The 27,552-nt window shown below is 38.8% G+C and overlaps 1 protein-coding gene across 1 annotated transcript in view; it reads right to left on the minus strand.

The window, feature by feature from the left end:
• Positions 1 to 1,573: 1,573 nt before the first annotated feature.
• SLC35F1 (solute carrier family 35 member F1) overlaps positions 1,574 to 27,552 on the minus strand; it is a 242,447-nt gene continuing 216,468 nt past the window's right edge. The window contains exons 7-8 of the mRNA XM_027692497.1: positions 23,426 to 23,580; positions 1,574 to 5,654 (exon numbers count right to left, since the gene is read on the minus strand). Of these exons, the coding sequence (XP_027548298.1) occupies positions 5,430 to 5,654; positions 23,426 to 23,580 (380 nt within the window). The 3' untranslated portion in view covers positions 1,574 to 5,429. The remainder of the gene's footprint in view (positions 5,655 to 23,425; positions 23,581 to 27,552) is intronic.

Below are 27,552 nucleotides of genomic sequence, written 5' to 3' on the forward strand. Positions count from 1 at the left end.
TTTACAACAAAACAGACTGCACAGAGCACTGACTTTTCACTTCAGATTTGAGAAGGATGACATGGACAATGCTCTACTCCAGTATTATCATTACTGCTGCACTGCTGGCATGTGCTACCCACTTTGCAATTGATGTGGGAACAGGCTATGACTGTGCAAGCAGAGGTATTCCCTTTTGAAAAGGTTTGGCTTATTTATTTTTTCTTTGCTTATAATTGCAGAGCAGATGTAATAAAACAACTTTTCTAACTGTAAAAAGCACTGCTTCCTTATTTGTATGCCACACCATACTGCTGTTAAGCACTTAGCTTTGGGTTTGTAATGTTTTGAAGAACTAGTTCTAAATAAACAAAAACAAAGGGAGACTGGCAGCTTTAAGCTGATTGAGTGTCCTTCAGGGTTAAAACATGTTTGGTTGAAGAACAGGAAGATTCATTAATGCCTATTTATGATCTATTTTTAGGATAATTCCAAGCAATTACTATGCATATGACTCAAGTACCCAGGCTGAATTCTAGCCAGGCAATAAAAGGATAATTTTGTAATGCCAGAGAGACTCTTGAGCAGATTTGGAAGAAAATGCAAATCAACTGTTAGCATGATAAAGCCATGCACATCAACTCAGTTTCTGGAGCTCTCCATAACTTAGGAAACATTCACACTGGAAAATCAAATATTAACCAGCACACGGGTGCAGCACTGCTGGCTTTGTTATGTTTGGGGCTCTGTGCAGTTGCTGTGCCGGGAGAGGCTGAAAATGAGCTCACCACTCTCCATTCCCTTTTTTACTCCCAGCAATGAAGTATGTGAGAAATACCGATGCCAAGTTTCCCACGGAGACATCAGGCACAGAGGGATGGAGAGATGCATATTCTTAGAGGTGAATGAATATATGTTCACAAAATCCCTTGCTCTCACACACCTAGGATCTTCCTTTCCTTTCTGTGTGGACTTTAAAGGAGTCAAAGCCTCATTTTCTTTCTTTTTCTAATTCTTCTCCTCCCGACACTCCTTTTCCCCAATGCCTAATTTTTGTATCCATCCTTCCTTTTTCCTTTTCAGGACTCCACTGGGAACAGTGCTGCAGCACAGGGCAGAGCAGTCGGGAGGAAGATCTGGGCAAGGCAGCTGCAGGCACTCAGTAACCTCTGCCAGAGAAGTCCTTCAACATGTGCCGGATTAATTCCAGACTGATTAATATCCCCAGATTAATTCTAGACTGATTAATAATTTCTGGAAGGCAGTGGGGAGAGTGCTTTTGTGCTCAAATGAGGGCAATGACTATCAGAATACCTGAGCTAGCCATAGGTGAATAGCAGGTTAAGACAGACCATGTGCAGGAGTCCCCTTATCCTTCTGGAGTAGCACTACTGGGCCAGGCAAGATACCTGAGGACACCTGGTGGCATCTGTTCTTAGACACCTAGGAAGGAGTTGCAGATAACCACCTCCCAAGGGAAATAAGTCCTCAGTACAGTGAAAAATGATGTCCTGCAGCCAAGACATACTCTTCTGAAAAATCATTTTAGGCAAAGACAGCAGAATGGAAACAGGCAAGAAACCAATGACCGTGCTTTCATAAAGCATTTATTTTTTTATTTGAAAACATTATTACAGGCATTACATTGCCACAGCCAGTCCATATAGGTGCATGCAAATATCAAAATGGAGAAAGGTTTGTTTAGCTTTTCAATGCAGGATTTGGGGTTGGGATTTTGTTTGCCTGGTTTTGGTTTTGGTTCATACTTCCATCTGCAGTGTCAAGATTAGTGTGCTTTATTATGGCATTTAACAATAAAATCCTACCCATGGGGTAAAATTTTTATTTGTAGCTAGCTCAGGAATACTAAATGGTTAAAAAAAAAGGAAAGAAAATGATACTACACGCTTGTCAAAATGTTAATAGCACAAGTTAGCAATCTCTACACTATACATTGAAACTTCTTCTTATGACACAGTGGTGCAAAATTTTCAATTGCTTGGTCTATCGTTGTGTGTTTTGAAACTTTATAGCTGGAACAAAGACAAGGTCTGTTTCCCAGTGAAGGTTTTCATCCAGTAGCAGAAAATTACATCAGTCTTACTAAGGGCTGCCCAGAGCCAGCACTATAACAGAGGTTCAGTTTGTTCAGGCAAGGAGCTACACAGAGCTAGAGACGTCCTACGCAACACGGAGAGTAGCTGCCAGTTAGATAGCTGAGCCTTTGCTGGTGTGTACTGAGGTCTCCCACTGCAGAGAACAAGCAGGCAGAAGTAATATTTTCCTTCACAAGACCCCAGTTTTTCAGTCAACATAGTTACTTGTAAAGCTATACCACTGTTTTCCTTTGAGGTCCATCCAGCACTAAGTGCTAATCTGAGTATCCACCTTGTTTATCAGGAAACACAGGTAGTCCCACTTTGCACATCAAACTCCTGAGCAAGTAGCACAGGGGATGGTGGCTGGCCACAGAGTGCACACTGAGACATTCTTTACTTATTCCCGTACAACAGAGCTTTTTAAAAGAGCCTACTAAAATCACTTCAGGTAACACCTCTCAGCCACCCGGGGATTGCAAACCCTTGTAAAGACAAACTCCCAGCCCAGTGACTCGGCTGGGAGATGTCTCCTGCCCAGCTGTTTCAGAAAAGATTCTAACAAACATCTACAAGTTAGTGTAAGGAAAATGAGAGGGGGAGGCCGAAGGACTACAAACATTTGGCTTAAAAATAAATACTAATACGAAATTAATCAAAATAGTTATGCAAAAGGAAGGAACTGTAAACATGAAACACACATACACACAATCCTCAAGGTTCTCAGACCAACACAGGGACTAACGTTCAGAGAAAGGTATTTAATTGGTACAAAAGGTAGCAAAAAAGACTGAGATGACAGGTGCCCACCAGTGCAGCCTCCAGGTACCTGAGGGAGCGATGGTGGTTGTAATCAGAACCCCTGCTCCTGGGCAATGTATGAAATCCACCTCAAGTTGAAGATCTCACAGGGCTTGACCCAAGGATCTTACCCTGAAGTATCAGGTAATCTCTCCTGTGTGATTTTTTTTTTTTTAATAAATTTAGACTTTCCTTAATATCCCCAGAATATGGACTCTGTTTTCCTGTGGGGATCTGGTTCTGTTTTGTTGTTTGGGTATTTTTTTGTTCTAATCCTCAATGGTTTAAGAAAAAAAGTTTGGAAACAGGAGTGCTAAAAAGATTAAATAAACAGAAGGCAGGGGAAAAACCCCCATACATTTGTTAGTTTAGTACCAAGCCATCTTAACCAAAGCTTTTGGGATGGCTTTGGGCATGATTTGGCAATATTGCAGAACCTTCCCTCAGGTGCATCAGGATCATGGCAGACAGCCTAAACACAGCGCGAAAGAAATCACCTCTTCTTCTCCACAGCAAGAGTAAGATACAACATACTTCTGCTGTTCAACAGCATTTTGGCATTTGCCACTTCATGTACATTATGCATATATACACTTCTCCCAGTCTGCTTCAGGGAAGTTCCTTCTATATTAAAGCAGAACAGGTCTATAAAAGATGAATGTTACCTCAGCAGAAATTCATCCTGCTTGGTTGAACTGTGTGACCTTTCTAATCTCCAGAGTACAGATTGATTTTTTTCTTCCTTTTTTAAATAGAAATAGGTAAGCTGTATTTTTCAAATATGAAGGCTTACATTTTCACTTGAGACAGTCTTTTTCAGCAGAATAACATTCAAATCAAATTCACCTTTTATGCCCACAAGCAAAATATTCATCAACTGTGCCGTAAACTCCATTTTCAAATACAATGAATGTATACACGCGTTTACAGCACTATTATATTCTTCTTAAACTCCTTCCTCCTGAAGATCCTGAAGCATTTTAAAATAACTTGGTCCCATAGCACCCCTGTGAGGTAGGTAAAATATCATTATTCCCGTATATACAGACTGGGAAACTCAGCCACACAGAAGGTAAGTCATGCCCAAGGATCATGCAAAGATGTGGCAGATCTGTGAATAAAACCAAGCTCTCCTAGATGCCTCACCTATCTGTTAGACTTAAGATCATCCCTTCTTCCCTAATTTTAAATTAAAAATAGATTAAGGATATTGAAATAATGATTTCCTTTTATTTGGCTCTCAGAAGAGCAAACATACAGGCAAAGATGGATTTTTGATGGTGGTAACTAAGATTTCCCCAGTTCTGATAAGGCTCCCGAGGCAGAAGTACAGTTGTATACAGAAGCATGGAGCACACCCTTACCGATTTCACATGTCACCAGGAATGTAAGAAAACTGCTGAATTCTTCTGCTCATCTCATAGTTAATAAAAATAGGTGGCTGCACCCTGCTGGTATGAATGCCTTGGCACTACTGCAGCAACACCAGCAGATGGTCCAGTTTTTCTGCTCACAAATTTCTCACCTAATCTTCCTGATTTTTACAATTTGTGGGGTTTGGTAAAAAACTGACACATTTCTAAATAGCTGTCATTAGAATAATGAACCATAGGAGACTAAGCAAACTGGAACAGCAGAAAGCGCCCTCAATGCACTGAGTATCTAAAATAAGTGCCCTGATCCACACGATATGTCATCTTACCATGGAGAGGTACAATACATAGGAAACTAGAAAATGTGTTTTTCTTTTTACAGATTAAAATTTAAAAAGTAAGAAATCTTTGTTAAGTCACAACTGCAGAGAAACTAACTCCCTGTTAGTTTCTAACTAACCTGATGCAGAACCTCAACCACTAGGAAATCTGCCATGGATCATAGAGAGGTCAATGCTTGAGTACTTCACTTCTGCAAATATAGAAAGGCTAAAATGCTCGCCTTATACCTATTCCTAGAATAGAGACAGATATTGTAAGTTGTCCCTTCTCCAGATTCATGGAACAGATTACCTAGAAAGGGCAACTAGACAGATAGCACAGACGAACTCATTGTATTTTCCTCACCAAATCCAAGGTGCTAGCAAAAATGTGTCAGGCTGCTGCTATCACGACTAAGCCATCTGTTTTGTGCAAACAAATCTTAGAGAGAAATTAACAGTGACCGCACAAAGTGTATTTGCTGTAAAAAGGCGTTTTTTCCACAACCGGCGTGGCTTAGGCATAATATCGCCCAGTGGGTGCAGAAACACCCTTCTACCAATTTCTTTTTGTAATTTAATCTTATATATTGAATATCTTTCACAGGTAGGTTGACATTAACTGATTCATACACAGCAGTTTGTATTGCAAACATGCTGCTCATATCATAAACGAGAGATGGCATCTCCTTGCAATGAACACCCTGTAACAATTAATTTGTGTTTTTATGAGCTTTCATTATTTGCTACCTTGCAGCTCACCAGTGTAACTGCACCTGGTAAATACCTTTCTCTATGTACAATACAGAGATAATGGATATACGAGCTCCACTGTCAGCAGGTGATCAACAGCCCTGGGTTTAAGCAACTCTAACGTGAGGCTCCTCTTCTGTCTCCTGCCCCAGGCTGGTGTATGTCACCGAAGGCTCCAGCTGGCCAGTGGCTGGCAGGTCTACAACAGGTCCTGAAGGATTTCGAAACTGCTTGTACACTCGAGGATCCTGGGCTACATAGGTGGACGTGGAGGAGTAGAGCATCAGCCCAACAAGGATAGTGAAGAATGACAACAAGTAAAGTCCTGAAAACTAAGCAGAAATAAGAGTGCAGTCATTAGACACAGCACAAATTACCCTGTGTTCATCAAGACGCACAGATGGGGTAGGTACAGATCCTTGTTTTGGCGTGCACTGCACACAACAAACTCCCTATCACTTCGATGTTGACTTTTTATGGGAATGACTCTTCGAAAGTTGATTTACTCCCATCAATTCCCCTGTCCTCCATAATCAAGAGCTAATCGGTGTCTTCCCGTGGCCCAGGCATATTAAGTCCCAGGTGGGACTCGGGAAAGCTGGGTTGTGGTCACAGATCCAAAACTGATTTTGTTGTGCTTTTAGACAAGCCAATTACTTCTCTTAGTCCAAGTTTCTCTAGCTCCAGTATTGAGGTACCGTCTTCTAAAACTGTCTGACAGGTAGCGGACAAATATGATGTAATTACAGCTAGACCATATGTCTGTGAAGTATAACATGCTCTTGGTAATATAAAAATATCATCAAATAAACATTTCAATAAGCATTTAAAACATATATACACTTAAAATATATTTTAATGAAGGCACTTTAAAAGCCTGCCTGCAGCTTCTCTTGCTTGTGAATAGAAAGTACATGGTAGAAAATGTAATGTGAGTTCGGACAGGATGAATTTCTACTGTGAAACATGCTTTGGGTCGACACCATGAGGTTTGAAAGCACATATGGAGGGCAGTTAACTGAAAGCTCAAGTACACGTATTTTGGCACACCTTCACTAGATCAGAGGTCAGACTGAATTTTCAGACACACACAGACTCGTGTCTGGACTAAAAATACAACACAAAGAACCTTTTTGGCAATCTGTTAGTCCTTGCAGATAAAACTAAAGGCAAAGACAGGGTTTCAAAAGCAAAGACCCTTGGATATTAGCTTCAGATACTGTGTTCTTGCTACAAGGGGCACAAAAATGGCTTTAAGCCCATATGACTTGTCTCCTGATCCTGGATTACAAGTTATTTCTTCATGCATGCTGTGTGGGAGAAACCATGAACGACAAATTGCATAGACAGCTTGTTGGGGATATAACTGATTTGTATTCAGTGAGACTTTCAGAAGTGCCTGTATTCTGCAACTTTTAGGAATCTGTACTTGAGCACCATGAACTAGCTGCAACCTGTTACTAGCTTCTTCATGAGGTACTTGACTAGTTTACAGGAAGGTGTCTGCAAATCTGTTTTTCAATCATGACTGACTCTGCCTTGATGGATGCTCCATTTGTTTCCTCTGGATCCCTTTACCATGGCACAAAATGAACAGACTGAACTATATTATCTTCGAAGTTTTTGAGCAATTCTGTTTTTTATACTTAAAGAAATCATCATTGTGGAGAAAACAAATTTTACTTAAGCTGGCTTTGTAGCTTTGTAGTGATGTTAATTTGTTACCATTTCATAAACCTACAAAACCTCCATCCAACTTCCTGTCTGAGGAAGCATTTGGCCTTTTTACAGAATCCTCAGAAGCTTTGAAAGCTTTGGACATGTAACCCATGTTTCCCACATCCAGTATGCATGTTTCAGAGGGAAAGCAACATAATGGGGAGAGCTTAAAACATATAAGAAGAATTAGAGGGTAGAAACAGTTCTGCTTTTCATCGGCTATTAACTGGTTTTTTCCAGGTATGTCACCAGGTCCTCATGTGTTGTCTGGCAGTACAATTTGATGAAGCCATCCAGCTGTCTCACCAGTCACAAAGACAGTGTTGAGCCTCACCCTGCATCTGCTAAAGGATTCCTTCCATCTGACACAGGTCTGATAGAACTGTTTAGGCTTAGATCTCCTGCAGGTGGCAATTGAACCCAAGTCCATAATTTCAAAGCAGCTTCCAGTTCATTTCTTCCCTCCATTTACAGTTCAGTTTTGCTGTCTGCACTTTCTTCCCCCCTTTCACCTTGCATTTAAACTTGAGTATCACTTGGCAACAGTGAGGTTGGCTAAGATCAAGCAAAACTCAGGAGCCAAATGCATTCAATTTCCCATCCCTAGTTTCCCACTATCCTTCATTCCCACCTTATGCTTGAATTTCTCACCCCAGACAGCCAGTTGGCGTGCTCTACTGCATAGCCAGAGTGCCAGCCAGATTTGTGATTGCCTTGTGTCCTGCTGTGAGGAATCTGTGGGGTTTCCAGCAACTAAATGTGCTCTTTTTCTTGCTCTAGGAGCTGCCCAGACAAAATCAATTCACTTTCACTTTGGTTCGCCACTCCAGCTCTACCATATCCCCCTCCTCCTGACCATCCCTCTCATTCCTCTCTCAGGGGCTTCCTGCCAGCAGGGTCTTTTGCCATCCTAGTGTCCTCCCTCATGGCAGCTCTCCAGCCTGGGAGAAAGGGCTTGGAATAGCTTGGGGAAATCTGAACAAAGGTCTGTGAATCATTTGTCTTTGGTATCTGTTCACAGCTAGTCCAAAAACGACCTGGATCCTGACAGCACTATGACAGTTCCATCTTTATCTTCCTTAGAAACAAGGTTCAGGCTGAATTGCTTTCCGCAGCAGCTTCTGCCACACTGAAGTAGAAGGGTAGTTAGTAAGGTTAATATAGGAACATACACTGCAGGTATATGAGAAATCTCTGGTTTTTGTCAATAGCCTGTCAGACTGATTCAAAACCCTTTGAAATCAATGGGCATTTTCCTCCTATTAAAACAGCAGTGAATCCGCTAGTGTGATGGAAAGATGCAGACATAGCTTTACAAATACAAAATCTGTTGTAAGGAACACACTGTACTATGTTCCTCAGACTCTAGCTGAAATATTTGTATTTTATTGAAGATAGGATTTCCAGGCACACTGTACTGCTGTCTACATGTAGGTTTTGAAGGGTTTTTTTATCTTGACCTGCAAACCTCATCCACTGAGATTCACTATTAAGAGACAGAAAAAAGAAACACATTCAAAACCAGCAAAAGAGCTATTCCTAAAAAATGAAGTGAGGGAAGATCATTTTTCATTGCTACTCTCTACACAACTGCAGCCTTTCAGGAAGTGTATAATTCTTCTCTCCGGCAAAACACTACTTGAGAATATTGTCCTTCATTTTTCTGACTTATCTCTCGCTTTCTACAGAAATGTATATCTGCTAAGAAAAAGTATTTTTAAAATATCCAGGTTGGTATGTCTCTCTAAGTCCTTCTTTCCTCCATGCTAAAGAGGATAACTGTAACCTATTCAAAGAGTAACATGATCAGAAACTGTTTAGCTCAGATTAGCTAATGAGTGTCACACACACTAGAGTAAACAACTTAAAAAACCAACTCATGTTTCTATATCATTAAATAGTTTCACTATAGATTTTGCATCTACACATATAGGTACATATGAACATAAGCTTGCTTATCATGAAGCTTATTGAGAGACCAGATGACTTTGTCATTAGTTCAGTGATCTAACTCTTGAGTCCTGGGTATGATTCTTAACCTGTGAATTTCTTTTGTGAATCACAATGACTTTAGAGGACTCTCAGTTTCTTACCTATTTAAAAGAGATAATAACACTTGGTTACTGAATACAGATCAGTTTACAGAATAAAAATGGGGAATAGGGATATCACCCTCTGAGGAGAAGGCAGAGATCTCATTTGCAAAGTGCCTTACTCGCAACATTTCAGATTTCATCACTAATGTGAAAAGCATCTGACAAAGCTTACTGAGTAGTCAAATGAAACAGTTAAACCAGCCTTACAGCTCTCACAATGTCGGCTCTGCTCTGATATCTGGGAGTCTATAACTGCTTTCACAACCACTAGTATTCAATATGGATCATATAATAATATTTACAAACATTAAAAATTTAGGAAAATGCAAAAAAAAGCCTTTTCTAGACATTATTAGTACCTGTGGTGAAAATATCTTACACTAAACTACCATTAACTATCAGCATGTAAGAGGAACATTTTAGGTGCCTGTCAATTTGCAGATAAACATACAAAGCAAAACCTAGACAAATGCATCACGATAACATGTCTAACAAGATTTGCTCAGTCTATCAAAACAAGCACTGATTCTGGGTGAGAGGATGTTTCTGGTGTTTATCTAAGAGATGTTTCTTAAGGACCCAGTACTTGAATGCATTTGCCCAGTCAGGCTTAGCAGAAGAGCTAATGGCACCTGATGACTTAGTTGCAGGAATAGGAGTCTTGCTCCTCACTCCAGCATGTGCTACTGCAAAACCCCACCAGAAAACCACTGCAGCAGTAAGGTTCAGCTGACCACAGAAAATATACGGTGGAATCACTCTAACTTCCTGTTATCCATGCACAAATTCTTCGACATTAGAAAAGAACCCAGACATACCTGCAGTGCTACATACAAGTGTGGGTGAAGTTTACAAAACAAAATGTAGCTTATATACAGTATTTTTGTTGTAAGTGAATCAAAATTACACATTTTGGGAGTAAGTCAAGCATCACAAGATTCCTAAAATAAAGCAGATAAACACAGAGGCAGATGAAAACTTAGGATCCTTAAAAATCCATAATGAACTGTTAAAACTTTCAAAATTTACTCCCTACTAGTTTTTATCTTTTCCTTCTTCTTATCTCTCCATGTGAAATCTGTCTTTCATACATCCTTAAATCATTAGGGGTAAAACACTTCTACTCTTTCCTCTTTAAGACTCTTATGCTTTAAAGTAACCCACTTGGAAAGGTGGGTGCAAAAGAAACTTGTTCATGGGGAACCAAGAGTGCATCTGATTTCGTTGTCTTGAATAGTGATTAGACAGTAACAGTAAAAGAAAAATTAGAAAGAAAAATGGTTTAGAAGGCAGTAAACTCCTGCCTGGGTCTGGAGAGAGTGAGTCATTCTTCAGTACACAGATCATGAATTTAGAAGGGAAAGCCTGAAGAAAGGGCATGGAAGAATCACTGTATCACACCTGGGAAATACTATGCTGACTGACTGACTGACTGACTGACTGACTTAATGACTGACTCCTGACAAGGGAAGATGCAGACAAGTATTTATGACTGTCACAGATGTCCACATCCATGTTACCGCTGACACTGGGGCAAAACAATATCCAAAGTGACAAAACAAGACAGATGTGAGTCTGTAAAAAAAGCCCACACAGACAAAGAAACTCAGTGATTTGATAATTTTGGTTTTTCACTCAGCCATCATGATAGTGATCATGACCATTATTACAGTTATGAAAATCCAAATTCTCTTTAACTCAGTCCATTGAACTGGAAATAGTTGCAGGAGCAGACTATTGGAGCTGCAGCATTCCAGTTCCATTTGTATTTCAAAACAGCAGCCACAGACTGAATCTCTTGGTAGATAATATGAACCCCAGCTCCTAGCCTATGGCAACTCAACTGTGCTTTTTATGACTTTAAAAGGATTTTTTTTAATAGTACTAACTGAAATTTATAATTGTCATGTTTCACATGTTCAGTGATAAAGCATAAAATGGAATAACAACCTTTTTCTCTACCTCATCTGGGAATTCTCCACATTTTGACAAAAATGCATTAAGAAATCAGGTCTATTAACTCAAGTTTTAAATCTCAGAGAAAAGTGATCTCCTCAGAATCCCACTGATGAAGAAAGAGAAAAATGTACATATGAGGTGGAATTCATGAAGTCCCCTATTTCTGTTGACACCCTCCATGCTCTCCAGACAGGCAGTTCCCCCCACCATCTTATTCCCATCGGTGGGTCTGTGCAACGCAATGAGCTTCTTTGTTTTCCAGACTAATTCAGTTTGTAGCATATGCTGCACAGCCCATCAAAGTTAAGGCCAATAGGGGTTCCTTCGCTGACTTACGGCTTTTTCCCCTGGGTAATTTCACACATGAATACCTGAGCAGGCTGAGCGAAGGGACTTAAAATCAAATTTCTCTCATTATCTTTTATATAGCAAACAGACGTTTCCACTTGGTTTGATAAATTGATCAAGAGGCTGAGCTTCTTTCCATAGTTTTCTTTTTTCACTCCCAATATAGCAAATGAAGTTCACTGTGACCAAGTGCAGAAGTTGTGCTGTGGCATGCACACACTCTCCAGCTACCAGCAGTACCAGAATGGGTGAGAGCTCTGAGAGCTATGAATTCACACAGCTCTTTCACTTGCACAGCTGGATATTACAGCCCTATTACTTTATTAATAGGAACAGGAGCCAGCATCCTAGTCATAGCTCATAGTGCTCTCTGATGACTCCCTCCAATCAGACCCGTGAGGATCTGACTTAATCTGTCTTACATCGGGACTGTGACTCAAACTATTGCTGACTATTTTTGTTCCAGCCTATGAGTAAGATGTCCCTTTGGGAATCAGGGTTTGACCTGCTCTTTGTGAAGAGAGTGATCTGCTGGTTCAGTCTCAACTACCGCTGTCTACCTTCAGTGGTGAAAGATAAAGACCTGACTGTTGACTGATCACTGATACCAGGTGGAAGTTATGGGCAGAGTATTTCCCAGGAGTACATAGACATCTTTTCAAACATACTATAGAACTAAGCTCTAGGCATCAACAGAAATTGGAGCAACCACCAACAGTGAAACACCATATTTTGTAACCTCAAATGGCACCACACACCAGAAGTGCTGCTGTGAGTTTTCCAGACTGTATTTGAACAGATAAAACTAATCCACCTGAACCTATATATGTCCTGCCAGATCTCTGAGATTTTTAATCTGGAGATCTCCAAAGGGACCCAAACCACTGAGATACAGTTTAGCTTTCCTTCTCAGCTCACCAACTGCTGAAGCTGGAATGCCTGACCAGAAGTGTTGGTTCTATTTCTGAGAAGGGTACCAAGGGATGCTGGACAGCTTCAGTAATGATGATAACTTCTGGGCAGCAAGTCAGTCCACTACCAGAAGGATTGCATTATCTTCACACTCCAGCTATTTCTTAGGCAAACCATGAGGATACAGACTAAAGTGGTGACTTACTTACACTCCTGTCTTGCCCTCTGAAATCAGCTGAGATAGAAAGTGAAATGTGTAGCTAGTTCTTCCACACCTTTGATCATCACTGGATGAAGGAGGCTTGAGTTACAGGCATGTCTCAACACATCACTGTCGCTCATGCCAGTCAGAACCCAAAGCAAGAAGTGTCTGGCTTGCCTGAACACCAGTGAAAACCTGACACTGGTCTCACTGCCATTTGGTGAAAACAGAGAAGCCAAAGGAAGCATTTCCTGTCATTTCATGCATGGCAGAAAGGCCATACTCCTCATTTCCTGATGCCTGATTGCACCCTCAATATGAAATAACTCAGATGAAATACTATCCATTATTATTGCTTATACTGAATTGCAAATGCTGTATGGAAACCATGATGTGAAGGAATTATGTGGCATATTTTCTGTATTTTCCAGTTGATTCTCAAAGATCCTGTTCTACTGCTTGAATGTTTTACTATAGGAAAAACCTAATGTGAGAAATAAAGAATCGGTTTTATTACAAGCAAATGAATTAAACAAATCACTAACGTAGGAGTTTTTCTTTACTAACCTATAAGGTGTATCGCGGAGTTGTAAGACGCCGGATTCAGCCTGGAACTCGTGTCAGGGAAACATGTGAACGGGAATAGGGAACTGTAAAATGAATATTGGTAAGGAAACCCCTTATACCACATGGCTGGTCCTGGAAGCTGCCATGCTGCTGGACACTCCACCTCCCAGCATGACACAGCCAACCAGGAAGAGGGGAATGCCTCTTCTATGATGTAAACAGGGTTGAACCTTAAGAATGTTTAAAAAGCGGGACTTTTGAATTGGAGAGTGTGTTCCTGGGAATCCTGCATGCCTATGACACCCAACACGTGTTGTAATTAATTTTTCCTTTTCGTTTTATTCCTTTTGTTTTGCAAACTTATGCCGATTTTCTAAATTTAATAAAATGAGATTCTTCTCACACCTAATGATCAATGCTTTCAGTCATACAGCATCACTCTCTTTTCCAGTTCTTGCATGCTATTTGCTGGTGGGCACAGTTTAACTGCTAAGACAGTGGGGAGTGGGAAAGTCCCAAGTTTTCTTACCTCTTAGATACTGCAGTTACCTACATGGGAGAAAAATGAGGAGGGGTTACTGGAAAATGGTCACCACAAATTCTGTTAAAATTTGGGAAACTTAATGGATTTCCTAGAATTCATTGGTGGAATAAAACAAACTTGTGGAGAAAACTGATGGCATTTTGAGAGAAATCTCTAAGGCTGACATATGTAGCTATAAGGCAAATATGTTTTTGCACAAATCTGCATGATTTCATGCTTCTCAAACGGTATCATTAGAAAAAAATAATAATAGGCTGTCCTTTCTGAATACATGCCTGTTAGGGCAAAATGTTTGTGTGAAATGGCTTCTCTTCCTTTCCCGAGTGCCAGGGAGATGGGAATACTGCTTTCTCTTCTGTTTCCCTTTGTCACCTCTGATATCAGAGAAAAAAACGTGCCTGTGTTCAGTACCCCTGCGGTACCAGCAGTCTGTCTAATTAAAAAGTGCAAGGTAGAATGAGTCCTGCAATCTGTTTTAATCTTAGCTGTGTAGGAAAGAGATTTTTATGTGACATTAAAACATTTATATTACATTACTCTAATTTTCTGTGAGCATCCTTACTGTGGGATAAGAGGGCTTCATTTCTAGTTACTTTATATCAATCACTTGGCAAGACAGTGGTAAAGCACTTGTCCCTTAAATGTCCTTAATATAAAAAAGAGAAGCACAACAGAAAAGCTTATAAAATCAATTTTGCCTCTCCCCTTTTACCTTTCCAAATTCTTTGTTGGTTTGCTCAATCAGCTGCCAGTTGCCATGTGTCTTTTTGCTGTCTGCTGTACTTGATTCTGTATTACTGTATATAAGGCTAATTGTGTTCACTGTGTTCAAAACCAAGGTTACTCTGTCAAGGCTATGGAGCTGATAAGAGAAAAAGCTTTGTTTGGCCCTCTTGAGCTGACCAAAAAATTCTGTTGCTACCGCTAGCAAAGTGCTGTTCTAAGGTGGTAAGTTGTCCTGTCCTACGGCATTAGCACTTCTCCATCAATACCAGAAATACCTAGACAGACTCATTTCGAAACAGCTTTGTCACAATCGTGCTCAAATTCTTCCCATCTGTTGCCACAGACATTACCTTGCACTCCGTGCTTCACAGCATTTCTCAATGTCAGCCAGTTCTTGTCACCTGATTGTTTTAATTCTTCTTCCTACTGAAGCACTGAGGGTGCCAAATCTATTACTACAGTCACTATACAAGACTGGTCCTCAGATCAACTCTTTGGGACCTCCATCAGTTATTTCTCTCTCAGCACTCTGCCTTGCCTTTTATCCTCATTAGCCAGTTTATTACCTAGTTTCCAATCTTTACAGCACTAATCCTGTCCTCTAGCTTAACTGATAATTTTCTATGCTGCACAGTTCAAAAGCCTTACAGATTAGATCTACCATTTGACTTTTGTCTACAAAACTCTGTTAAATTATCACACAGACATCACATTTAGACTGGATTATTTTTCTTTTGTGAACCAAGTTGCATTTTATCCAATTTTCCATTTACCTCCATGTCCTCCTGGTGTCTACTTCTGCTTTTAGTTTATTGCCTACTTCATATAAAATTATTACAACTGTCTATATTCATAAGCTTTGAAGTATTCAGACTATTGTGTTCTGTTTCTACCTCTGATCTAGTAATTTCCATTTCTATTAATCATTGTGTATTGTCTTCATATTTAACTCTCATCCTTACTGAAAATGACAGAAGGTCCCACTCTTGTTTTGGCACCAAGCTAGAGGTTGTTTAATTTTGGCTTCCACTGTCTTTGCATATTGAAACTATTTCTTCTCTTCATATACAAGAAGAACTTTTTGCTGTTTAACTTTCTTCTTCATTGCCAAGCTTGGTTAATCTTTTATAGTAACTCAACTTTACACCATTTATTTTTCTGGAGCTCTACCCTACAAGTTGTCCTATTGTCCTTAAGATATAAAATTCAGACTACTTTCAGTAAAAGCTATTACAAATCTTCTTCAGACTCTTGCTTGCTAAACTTAACACATGTAGGTCGGTGGAAATATTTCCAGAAGTTTACTCCAGCTAATGAAGTCGCTTGTCAGCAGTGCTGATGACAAGCATCTACCCCTTATCGTGTTTGAACCCTACTGCTTAGATTGAAAGCATGTAGAAGCAACATCTTCTGACTGATGTTTTGTCTGCCTGTTAATCCATTCCTCCATTTTGGTAGGAAATAGAAGCTCATGTGGATGCTTTAACCCTGTATGTTTCTAGCATCCATTGATTTGGCTGGTAAGAGGCACAACTGGAGTAAGGACTTCAGTCAGTTAACCAAAACAGATTTTATAAACCATGTGGACAGCACACATAGTTCTCAGCACACTTCCTAAATATTTTACCTTCTTTTCTGGTCACTTCTGGAAATAAAGACACACTCAATTCCATAAGAAATCTCCAAATTTATAATGGAGCTATTGCATTACCATTTTCTTTCAAAGATGATTCTGTCTACATATCTGAGGAACTTCTAGCCTTTGTGTCCATATGCTAAGGTGGAAATAGAATTCAATTTCAAGAATCACAATTTGAAAATCTTTGCAGCGTTTCAGTTACTTAACCTTGTTTAAGCTTTTGAATGCAGCTGTTGCTTTGCTAATTCATGACTTTTTTTCTTTTGTCTGTCTCCTATGAGTTGCAAATTATTGCTGAGGTATGTAACTCAACACATTCATTGTACTCCCTTGTCTTCAAAAGTATGATTGTTTTCTTGGGAAATGCTGAGGTTCTCATTTAATTTTTTTTTCTCCACAAGTATTTATGAAACTTAGCCTCTTGGTCTTTGTGTTCATATTCATTGAGCATCATTTAGAAAAAGTATGTTGTCAGTAAGATCAAGCTCTTTTAATAGGATGTCTTTCTGTGTACACTTTTTCTTGCAATAAAGAAAAAGGTAGTTACTTTTTACAATATATTTTGCTTTCTGCAGTTAATTGAATCCACTTTCTTGTTCTTTGATGTTATAAATTTTTATTGCTCTGCTCCCCCAAATTTCCTTTTTCAGCCAATATTCACCAGCACCTTTAAAACTGATACGTTTTTGTTGAAGATTTATCATTCAAGAGTTAATTAATTCCAAAACCAGAAGATTTCCCCTAATATGTCTGCACTCTAATACTGGGTAGGAATTATAAGCACTTCACCTTTACTTTTCACGACTGCCCATTTCTTTTTCAAAACACCATTTATTTCCTTCAGAGTAAGAATTAAACTTCATGATGTAATCTGTGGTATATTTAAGAGATCTCTGAACAACTTTTTCCTTATACTGGAACACAAAACTAATTCAAACAAGGAATTGTGAGATGACTGTTACTCATTTCCAAGTGCTTAAAGCCCATTGTTATGACACTCAGCTTTCTGAATATCTTTAAGTTCATAATATCAAATCATTAACCCCAAATGAAAATGATTGACAGATGGAAGCCATATGCTAAACATAAGGATACCATTGCATATTCTAGTACAATGCTGTTGCCTACCTTTGGCTGCCCTACTGCTCGTGTCTGAAGCATTGTTGAGCCTGGGAGCAGAAGTGGGGACAGAAGAGACTAGTGGGATCCACTCTTCTGACTGCAGGCAGCTGTGACTTCAAATTACTACCACACCCACTACCTTTACCCCAATTCCATAATAATTTCTCACTAGTTCCATAAATTTAACATTTTAACACTTCAGCTATGCAGGAAGATGTGATACTGAGACATAAAAAGTTTTGTTTCAAAATTTACACACAAAAAAAATGGGCATGTATGTGTTTCCTTTGGAGTATCCTGTTTTGATAATTAGGCATTTCCAACAAAAATGCAATTTGCTAGAAAACTTTGAATCAGTTCTGTTGTGTGCAGTCTTTTAATGTGAGACCAAAGGAAAAAAATCCCAAGCTAAAAGCACTGAAAACAACCTAAAACCCTTGGCATTTATGATGAGCTAGTGCCTGAAAAAATATATTTGAAATTGAAGCTTTTATCGTAACTTCTGCAATACGAATGCCACATCATTTGCACTCTTTTTGATGGCTTCAAAACAGTGAGTATCCCTGTTTCACTGTTCATGCTTTGCAACTAATGAATCTATTGCAAGATAGCACCGTGAAAGGAAGAGACATCCATTTAACAATGCAGTATTTTCAAAAAGCTGCCATATCTGTGCAGTGTTGTTAAAAATCTGTCAGGCTGTGCAACATCTTGGTGGGAGACATTTAATTTTCCAGTTTCTACTCTTTTCTGTCATTTTACTTCACAGCTTTTTTATTGTATAGTATCCCGCACCATCACACAAAGGGTGAGTGGATGGGGCCCTTTTTGTCACAGAATTCAAGTGAGACCAAAGACACACCTAACTCCTTTCCACCTCAAGACAGCTCTTTAAATATAAACACCTAACTATTTTCTAATTAACTATAATTCGGAAGAGGAAATTCAAATAACGAACTAATGAAATAAATAAAAAAATGTGAAAAAGCTTTTAAAATGCTGCTTCGATGAAAGGCATGCAGAAAGTACAGCTTTATGGGAACAGAACTGTTGAGAGGGAGTCCGACTGTAAGAAATTTAGTACTTTGGAAAACAAAACATGAACATAGGTTTTTGCACATTACTAATGGCATAAAGAATTGACAAGTAATATAACTTATCCTCATTATTATCAAAGGCTTTAAAGCATTGACAAGGATAAAAGCCCCATGAGATTAAATTCCATTCAAACAGAATGGATCAAGCAGCTTGCATACCCAAGTTCATCAGGAAATAAAGTATATGACTGAGGAATTAAGTGTGAAAAATAGCTGCTTAGCCTGCTCTACTAGAAATAATGATGCACCACTGACAACTTCACAGTCGAAGTTTAAAATAGGTAGGTGTCAGTACCCGAACTAGTGCAAGCGAAGAAAAAGATCTTACTGACTTCACCTTAGACTTGAAGGGAAGTTTTTTAAAAAAAGTGAGAACATAATTGGAAGTATTTTCTCAGTTTGGTAAGTTCTTTGGGAAAAGTCTCTCAGATGCTTATGGATGTCTGCCAAAGAAAAATCAAACTAATAAACAAACAATCCTCCCCCACACCAAACCAATTTTATTTAACTCCTGCTCCCTAAGCACAGACATTGAATCCATCCTTCTCTAATAGAACCCAGGGCTCTCTGAAGCGTATAGAGTTACAATAAGGCAAGAGTTTAATCTGTATAGTCATGAAACTGAATTTTTTGAAAGATTTTTTTCTCAAGTAGCAGGCTTTCCTAATTTAGGGAAATGAACTGAAGCCCACCGAAGACTGAAGACTGCAGAAAAGCTCATACTGGCTTCCGTGGTTTGGATCAGGATGGCAAAGCACATGCTTTTAATGGAGGCTCCTAATTCTTCTCCTTTGTTTCCAGCAAGGGCCAAATTTTCACCACAGTGACAATTATGTAAATCCCCAATTCACAGGCATTGCCTAGGATCTGTGCTGGCAAAAAAAGAACCTGGAACCTATTTCCACCAAACTCTGTACCCTCTCTTCTCCATTACGTTAAAAACCCAGTCTCCTTCATGGCTTGTTTCTTGATGTGATGGGAAGGTTGTCATCTGCTCCCTTCCATTGAAGGGATACTGTTAGAATTGGCCTTGAAAAGTAATTTTTAGAAGCATCATTGAGTATCAGCAAATGAGGTTTCAACTAGCATTTCAGATTTACGGTCCTGAAAGGTTTTGCGTATCGTTCATCTGTGTATCCAAGTCCTTTGTCATAGATACTCTCCAAGATTCTAAATCAAGATATATTCCCTGATTTATTTATGAAATACATGCATTTTCTTCATTTGGGAATTGCTGATATATCCAGAAATTCTGAATTTTTATAACTGTATCTTGGATAAAATAATGAATGAATTTGCCAAGGCATAATACAATTGATTGTGCTTGCCTTGCTAGGTAATGATATAAGGCAGCGTGACTCGACCTACTGGTCCAGAACACAATCAGTATGCGTGCTCTAGCTGGTGGAAAATAAACTGCTTAGATTATTCAGTAGGAACTCAATTTGCTTAGAACAACGAAAGACACCATGTAGCTTGCAAAGGAAAAGTGTGAAGTCTAAAAGTTCACATAACAATAAAGCTGAGGCTGAGACTAAAATGTAAAAAAGAATACTCCTAAGCAAAAATACCCCCTGTATTTATACAAAAGTTCCAACTGTGTACACCCGGAGAGCTGGCCCTGAATTTCCCAGCACTGGTGTCCATGTACCCATGACAAAGAACAACTATCACAGTCTCTGACAGGGGAAGGACAGTCCTGTTACTTGTGCTTAAGAAGAAGGAGAAATGAGAACAGATAGCTAGGAAAGTTTTCAACATAAACATTGTATAAAACATATCAATATGGTGAGAATTTAAAAGAAAAGTATTGAAGATATGGAGTTGTATACTTATATGCTATGGCAGTGGTTGACATTCAGCCACCGAAGAGGCCAAACGTTTTCCTATCCACTGGAATATTTGGAATCAATTATTGATTACAGAAGAACTAAAAAGACAGCTTTTATTTGGGCACTGCAGATTATTTTAAGAATGATGCATTACAATCTAGTCATCTGTCTCAAATTGATATGTCATTACATTTTAAAACAATAACACCTTGAACAATTAACATCTTGAATTACAAGTATATCACCAGAGTTGTGTCCAGTTAACATGCTGTATTTCTAACTTCCATGGGCCCAGGAACTGTTCAATGCGCTATGAAGTTGTCTGCCTGTGGGGTAAGACTAGAGAAGCAGCTGTTTATAAACTCACTGTCCTGCATGTAATGATGTTGCAGGTCTCTGTATTATATAAAAACAGAAATACTAATGTATCAAAACACTTCAAAGGCAATCTTCTTCTCAGTTTGGTTTCAGAGGCTCTAAAGCCCAGTTAAACTCATTTCCTGCATTTTCCATGGATTTTCATAGATTTACTGCTATAGGTGCAATAAACTTGTCTGGTGATAAAAGTAGCAGCACAAGGAAAAATCATAACTGTTTCTTGAAAGCCTCATAAAATTATATTCTGCAAGGGGCACTAAACCACTCAGTTGATCCTAGTTCAGCATAAAATCATTTGCTTCCCAGTGAAGTGGGGCTGTGCTCATTGGCCAGTGCAGCAATAAGCAGAAGGAACTGCATATCTGGAAGAGATGTACAGCTGGGCTAGGAATAAAACAGCTTTTTAAAAGCTAGAAAACAAGCAAGTGTACACGGTCCTAGGAGAGGAATTAATTTAGATCACTTAATGCTAACATATTAGACTTCATTATTGAGTGGAAGTTGCTCATTTCACAGTTCTGCTTCCTCAGATAAAAGGCTACCTGATAATAAACCAGAAAGAAAAGGAGGAGGTCATCTAAATAAGGATAAAAACATGATAACTAAAGAAGAAACCAAATAACTAGGTGGACTTTTAAATCTAGATAATCTATGAATATAGCCTCTCTCTTCCAATTTCTTCTGCAACATAAGTTGGAAAGGTATGAAAGGAGACACTGACAGCTCAGGTTTCAGGTAAAGGCCTTTCCACAAAGTCCTGACAAAGGTCTTATCCTTATCAACACTTCATCCAGGAAGAACAAAGGAGAGACACATGTTAAGTTGCATGGACTGCAGAATGAGTATAAATCACAAAAGAAATGGAGTGATGAAATATGTAAATACAGGCTTACTCTCTATGAAGTAACTGGCTTCCTAGAGAAACAGAGACAAAAGCATTGCACCAGGTGCTGGAGGGACCAGGACCTTGAGCTGCAGGGACGGATTCAGGGAGGAGGAAACCCAACCAGATGAGGTGCAGAGAAGAGCTTGCTCTGATTAGTGAACTAGGGGCTGAGACACAATATGATTGCTCTCTGTTGATGCACCAGTGGACTAAAATGCTATGGAGATGGGCATTCTCCATGTTAACGGATACTCTTAGCAGAAAGAATGGACCAAAACCAGTCACAAGTAAATTTATGCTGGAAATAAGGTTTGTAACTGTCGGAGAAATGATGTTCTAAAACAGTCTCCCAAAGACAGCAGTGGAGGTAAAACAATCTAAATAGGTTTAAGTACGAGTCTGATAAGAGTTTAGGAAGATGACATACATACATTAACCATAGGAGAATGAGATTTTCAGTTTTCTAATCAGATGAGTAAGGGGTAGAGGGGATCACCGGTTACTTTAGATGTGGAAGTCAACCAGTTTATCAGGACATATGTTGAGACGATGCTTTCAACCAGAACACCTTTCCATTCTGAGCCTTCTCCTCTTTAGCACTTTTTCAGTAGAGGTCTCAAAGGGAGACCAAGGTGCCACTATGGTTGAGAGCTGACGTGCACTTACTGTACAAAGATAGGGGTCAATAAGGTTGAAAATTCTGCCTTCCTGGCTCTGCTAATGTACCCAACAATTAGGCACAGGGAAAAACTGAAACCTTCTATGCACCTTTTGCCTTTCAAATGCCTGAACTTTAAGTCTTTGTTTGCAAAATCGCCTTTTTTGTCAGGTTCAAGCAATGCTGAGCACAGAGCTGTCCAATCTCTGCTACCTTTTGAGTCTCTCCCTCTAACCAAGCTTGATTTTGTTAGTACACCACCACCACTGTTTTCAGAATTAAATTTGTCTGTCTTTTACTGTGTAATATAATAATTTTTCTTAGAAACAGTGGACTAACATGACTAAATGTATTTGTCTATGGGTATCAAATAATGCTATTCATGGGAGACAACAATTTGGGTTTGAAGTGTGAGGCAGAAAGAACGAGAAACTAAATCATCATGAGACAGAGCTGCAAAGCAGCAGACAACCTCTACATTGTGTTTTCGGTCAATTTTTTGTTTCTATTCTTGCTTTTCTTCTCCCTGCAAAATTCTTGAAACTATAAAACCAAAATAAACAATAGTGAAAAACAATTTTGTGTTGGACTCTGAAGCTCTGAACTTTCACTGTCTCACTCACATTCATTGAGTTATCATTAGTATCACAGAAGCTGATTTGAGTTTGTTAGACACTCAGAATTTTAAGGCTTTTGTTTACCTAACACTTGTCTGGTCCACAATTTTAGCTATCAAGTAATCTCCCTCATATGAATAAATGATGGTACAAAGCAATCCCTTCCAGCACCCCAATGTTGTTTTCATGTGATGAGCACTGGGGGGGGATACTTGTGAATAATGAAGTGACATTCCTTGCGACTGAAGGTCGAATGGGTCCTGTACAATAGGGTGTTTTGAATATTAGAGGACCTGGGAGGTCAAAGTTTAACTTCAACACAAATCTGCTGCACATTTTGCATTTACAATAACAGGCAAGCCATTGGTTTGGCTGACAAGAAAGGGGTAATTTATGAACAATTTAGTTATAAATTCAGAATCAGTATGAACGAAACAACCTTGTTCCCAGGCAAAAAAAAAAATCTATAGGAATTTTGGAAGAGTCCTTCTCTTCGTGCTGCCACCTTAGGTCTGTTCACAGCAGTTGATAAGTAAGATAAGTAAGAAGAAATTAATGACACAGTGGCTGATGAACAGGTACTCAAAACATGTAACAAAAAGACCAAATGAGCTCTCTTTAAAAACCGTAATCATAAAATAAAATTTATTTTGGTGTGGGAAGACTGAAGTAGAAAAATCAACTGCACTTTTACTGCTTAGATCTAGCAAAGCTTGGAGGCTTCTTTTGTTTCCTTGTTCCGCATTGATGTTTCTTCATGCATTCTGCTATTACCCAACTACATGTCTCATTTCCACATACCTTGTAGTGGAAGAGGAATAATCCACAGAAGAGGCTGTACAGGTCAGCCGTAAGTAGGGAGAGATTGACGGCAGTAGCACTGGTTTTCTTTATGACCACTGGCATGAAGCTGTAGAGGCCAAACATACAGGCGCTAAAGCCAACATACAGCAAGCCTGCAGAAAAGAAACAAGAAGCAAAGTGATCTTTCACAGCCTGCAGAAATGACTTGTGTTTGGAGGAAGAAAGTTATGTTTTTAGAAAAGGAAGAATAATGCTTTTTGAAAGAAACATTCAAATTAATAAGATACACATGTATAGAGAGTGAAAATCATATCAGCAGAGGACATGAGGTCCTTTGTGGTCTCTGGAACAGCAGTGTTGTTTTAAATTGGTGTCTTGTAGTAATAGTGACTACCTCAAGTCCAACATAAATTTGGACAAAATGATCCATTTAGACATATCAAATCTAGTCTCTTGAGGAGCTGAATGTCCCCAACACTGAATTCAGCTGAGTTGGATAGAGCACCCAGTATTTTTTGGGAATGAACCCAAAAACTGAATGCAAAATTATTTGCAGAGGAGTTAATGAGCAAATGAATGAATGCATGAGGGTTAGGGTTAGGGTTATTGTCAGAGGTCTTAGTCCTATTTTGCCACCAGAACTGACTCATCACTCCATAGTTTTGCATCTCTGTTCCTCTACCGCTTTTTGTCTGCCTTCCTTAATAAAAATTTTCAGAGCTGAGACTCTTTCCCGCCGCATTTTTACAGAGTGCCTCACACAAATTAGATTGTTAGACACTAATATAATAAAAATACATTACAGTAAAAATCTAAATTAATTAAAAAACCTAAATGACTTACTGGGAAAGAATTCATTGCTTCAGTTATTACTTGATAAATCCCAAGGCAAATTAATCAATGTGAAGTTAAAAAAACAGCAAACACTTTATTCATCTGCTCTCATGCAAATGATACTTCTTAGACTGCTGTATGCTGCAGAATTCCCAGCTGATATGTGCACAAGCCTAAATTTAGACTCATGCCAGCTCTTCAGAAGATGTTGTTATTTACTAAAAGTTGTGAAAATACAATTGCCAAAGTCCTGAAAGGGGGAAAAAAAAGCCCATATAATTTGTATCTGAATGTGGATCCACTTAGTTAAAAACTCTTTAAAAAAACTATCTAAAGGACAAAATTGACTCCCTGAGAAGCATCTAAATGGAAGTGTGCATTCAACTGAAACAAATACAGCAGTCATGAACTATCAGTGTCCATATATGTTATGGCATGATAATGAATTTTGTGTTTGCATTCAGAATATGGACAGTCATGGTAACAACTTTACAAATAGGTAGCACATTTCTAAGGTGTGTATTGTATAGTGGCAACAGACAGAATTAAGTCAGCTGCTTTATGCAAACTCTGCAACTCTTCTGTAGTAAGCAAATGATTGCATCAAATGGAGCATAGCTTTGAGCTTTGGTCAATGGGAAATTGTTTGCATACAGGACCATTAAGTCAGCTTTTCTTCCAGAAACAGAAGCCATTCTGGACCTGAAGTCAGCATTGTCAAAGTACGGTCTGCAAATTACCAGCTGGTCCACCAAGCCTCCAGTAGTCAGTCTGGATTTAACATGCACATTCAGATGCTTTGCTGGCTTATGCATGCAACTAACAGTATAATTTTATGGTACTGCCTTGATGTTCACATTATTTGACAGCCAACTACCTGTACTTCACAGGCTGCTTTTCCAAAGGGCATTTAAGTTCCAGTGGAAAATTGCTTACACTGTAGCTGTTCTATCAGAGGTAAATATAAAGTGGCCTCTCATTTACAGCTTAAAAATACATGTAATATCCACCAACTGGGTGGCATTTAGTGGTGACAAGGAGCAAACTGGAAATAAGATAATATAATTTTCAGATACTGCCTCCTAGAGGACCAATTTTCAGACTAAAAATATGTTTTAAGTCAAAGGTTTGAAGCTTTAGCCTCCTTAGTTCCCGAGCATGCTGGTTGAATGTTGCATGGTGCAATGATGCATGAGTGTTGTCTTTGCATTTTTACTCCAAAAACAGTCATTTAATTGGTATGAAATGGAATCAGTTATGATTTTTCCTAGTGTCTTGGAATAAAGACCATTCAGAAATATTCAAACTCCCTGTAACAAAGGGCACTTCCTTAGAGATTCAAACTGGCTTTTCTCTTAAATAAAACTGATGTGAGTTTGTTTGTTACTATTTCATCTATCACTACAAAATATGTCATGGTCTCATATGAAACCACTCAGTCAGAACAGCATAATCATTCTCCTTTAACTCAGGTTGTCAGCAAATATTAATACTTAAACCTTCAAGGATTCAAATAGAGCTTCACTAATTCATACTAGGTGTGAAGATAATGATATTCATCAGAGGAATTTCCAAAATGAAAACCAGGAGGACCACAGCCTGTTTTAAACATGATAGACATAACAGATTTGCTTTAGATCTTTATATTCAAAAATCATTTGCATCAGTTGAAAGGTAGCTCATCCATTCTTAAAAGCACAATTACGGCAGATGGCAACAGGCCACCTTGAGTTATTTATTAGGTTGCCTGCTGTGACTTTATCACCATCATTCAGAAGGCTGATGATTTAACTCTGCTGGACTGCAGGTTTGAGTCTGTTGCAGTGGATAACTACTCAGGACAAGGCCGTGAACTCCCTGACACAGATTTTGTCAATCACTACTTGACAATCTTGTATCATTGCCAATGCACTGGAAAGTACACTGAGCGCAGGGGAAGTCAGGGAATAACACAGAACTACACAGAACTCTCACCATTTAATCCATGTTCAACTACACAGCATTTCCAATTATTGCTGTAAGAAAACAAGTACATATCTATGATGCTTTTGCTAAGATGATCTCAGCCTTTTGAAGCATAAGGACTCTTCAGATTTAGTGACTAACTTTCAGTGACATTTTAATGGCATCAGAGATGAAGTAAGACCTTATTTTAATAGCACATTTCACTGATATTGAGTTAGAACAGAACTCTCCTGGAAGTATATATGACATTTACATGGATAGTAGATTAATTCACTGTGACCACTGCTAATTCCATCAGTACCAGATTAATTATGTCCCTGAGCTCCTCATCATGAAATACGAACAAACACTGATGCAATTATGCTAATTATTTCAGATTAAAGAAGGCCTATACACTTAAAGTACACAATTGAGTGTGTTTCTCCATGGATACTTTAAACTGATTTGTCACTTAGTTTTACAGCTCAACCACCAAATTTCCACAACTTTTATGTGCAGTGTTTTGTGAAAGATGCACTGTTTTTATTATGGCTTATGGTGATGAAAGGAAATTGTGAACTAAGCTTGAAGAAAACAACTGTGTTCCATAACTTGTATCCCCTCCTTTCAGGGATTTCCCACATAATCAGTTTATTCTGCACTCTTCTGAATTGTCATTTTGAAGTTCAGTCTGAAACTAGGTAACAAGCTATTGATTGCCAAAGCTTGAATCTCCTGCTACCAGTCAGCCCTATAGTACTGGTATTCTTTTATTTCTTCTATTGTTCATAAATAGTGAAAGAGTAATTACAGGGACTCTCCTAAATATTGATTTGCTTTTAAAGCAAATAATTCATTGTACTAATTAGAAGGGAGTCTTAGGTAATAAACTCAGCTTCCAAACGGAAATGGGAAAATGTAATCCATTGCTTAGCAGAACATCATAACAGCTTCACTGGGCACGATACTCTCTAAACTTGTCTAGACGACACATCTGCTATATTCCACAAAGACTATTTGGAAAGTAATTAGCCATTGCCATACAGAAATGCTCCCCTTGGAAATGAGTTTATGAGTCTATAATATGCACTGCGAGTACATTTTAGTTTTTTTTTGTTGGATTCCATTTTCTTTCTTTGGCATTCATTGTAAAGGTTTGGCTCTTATTGACTACCTCATTTATTTGTCCCAGTGTTGCATTGAATCTTAGAACTGGAAACTCATTATTGTTTTACTTCATGACTGTCTGAATAATTATTTTACAGCATTCATATGCTTAACCAAATGGTGCAAGGAAGGCATAATACAGCAATGGGAGGACAGATCATTCAAGAACAGTCATGAGG

Source organism: Neopelma chrysocephalum, unplaced genomic scaffold (assembly GCF_003984885.1).
Source record: "Neopelma chrysocephalum unplaced genomic scaffold, ASM398488v2 Primary Assembly neopelma1_23, whole genome shotgun sequence".
Taxonomy (NCBI): domain Eukaryota; kingdom Metazoa; phylum Chordata; class Aves; order Passeriformes; family Pipridae; genus Neopelma; species Neopelma chrysocephalum.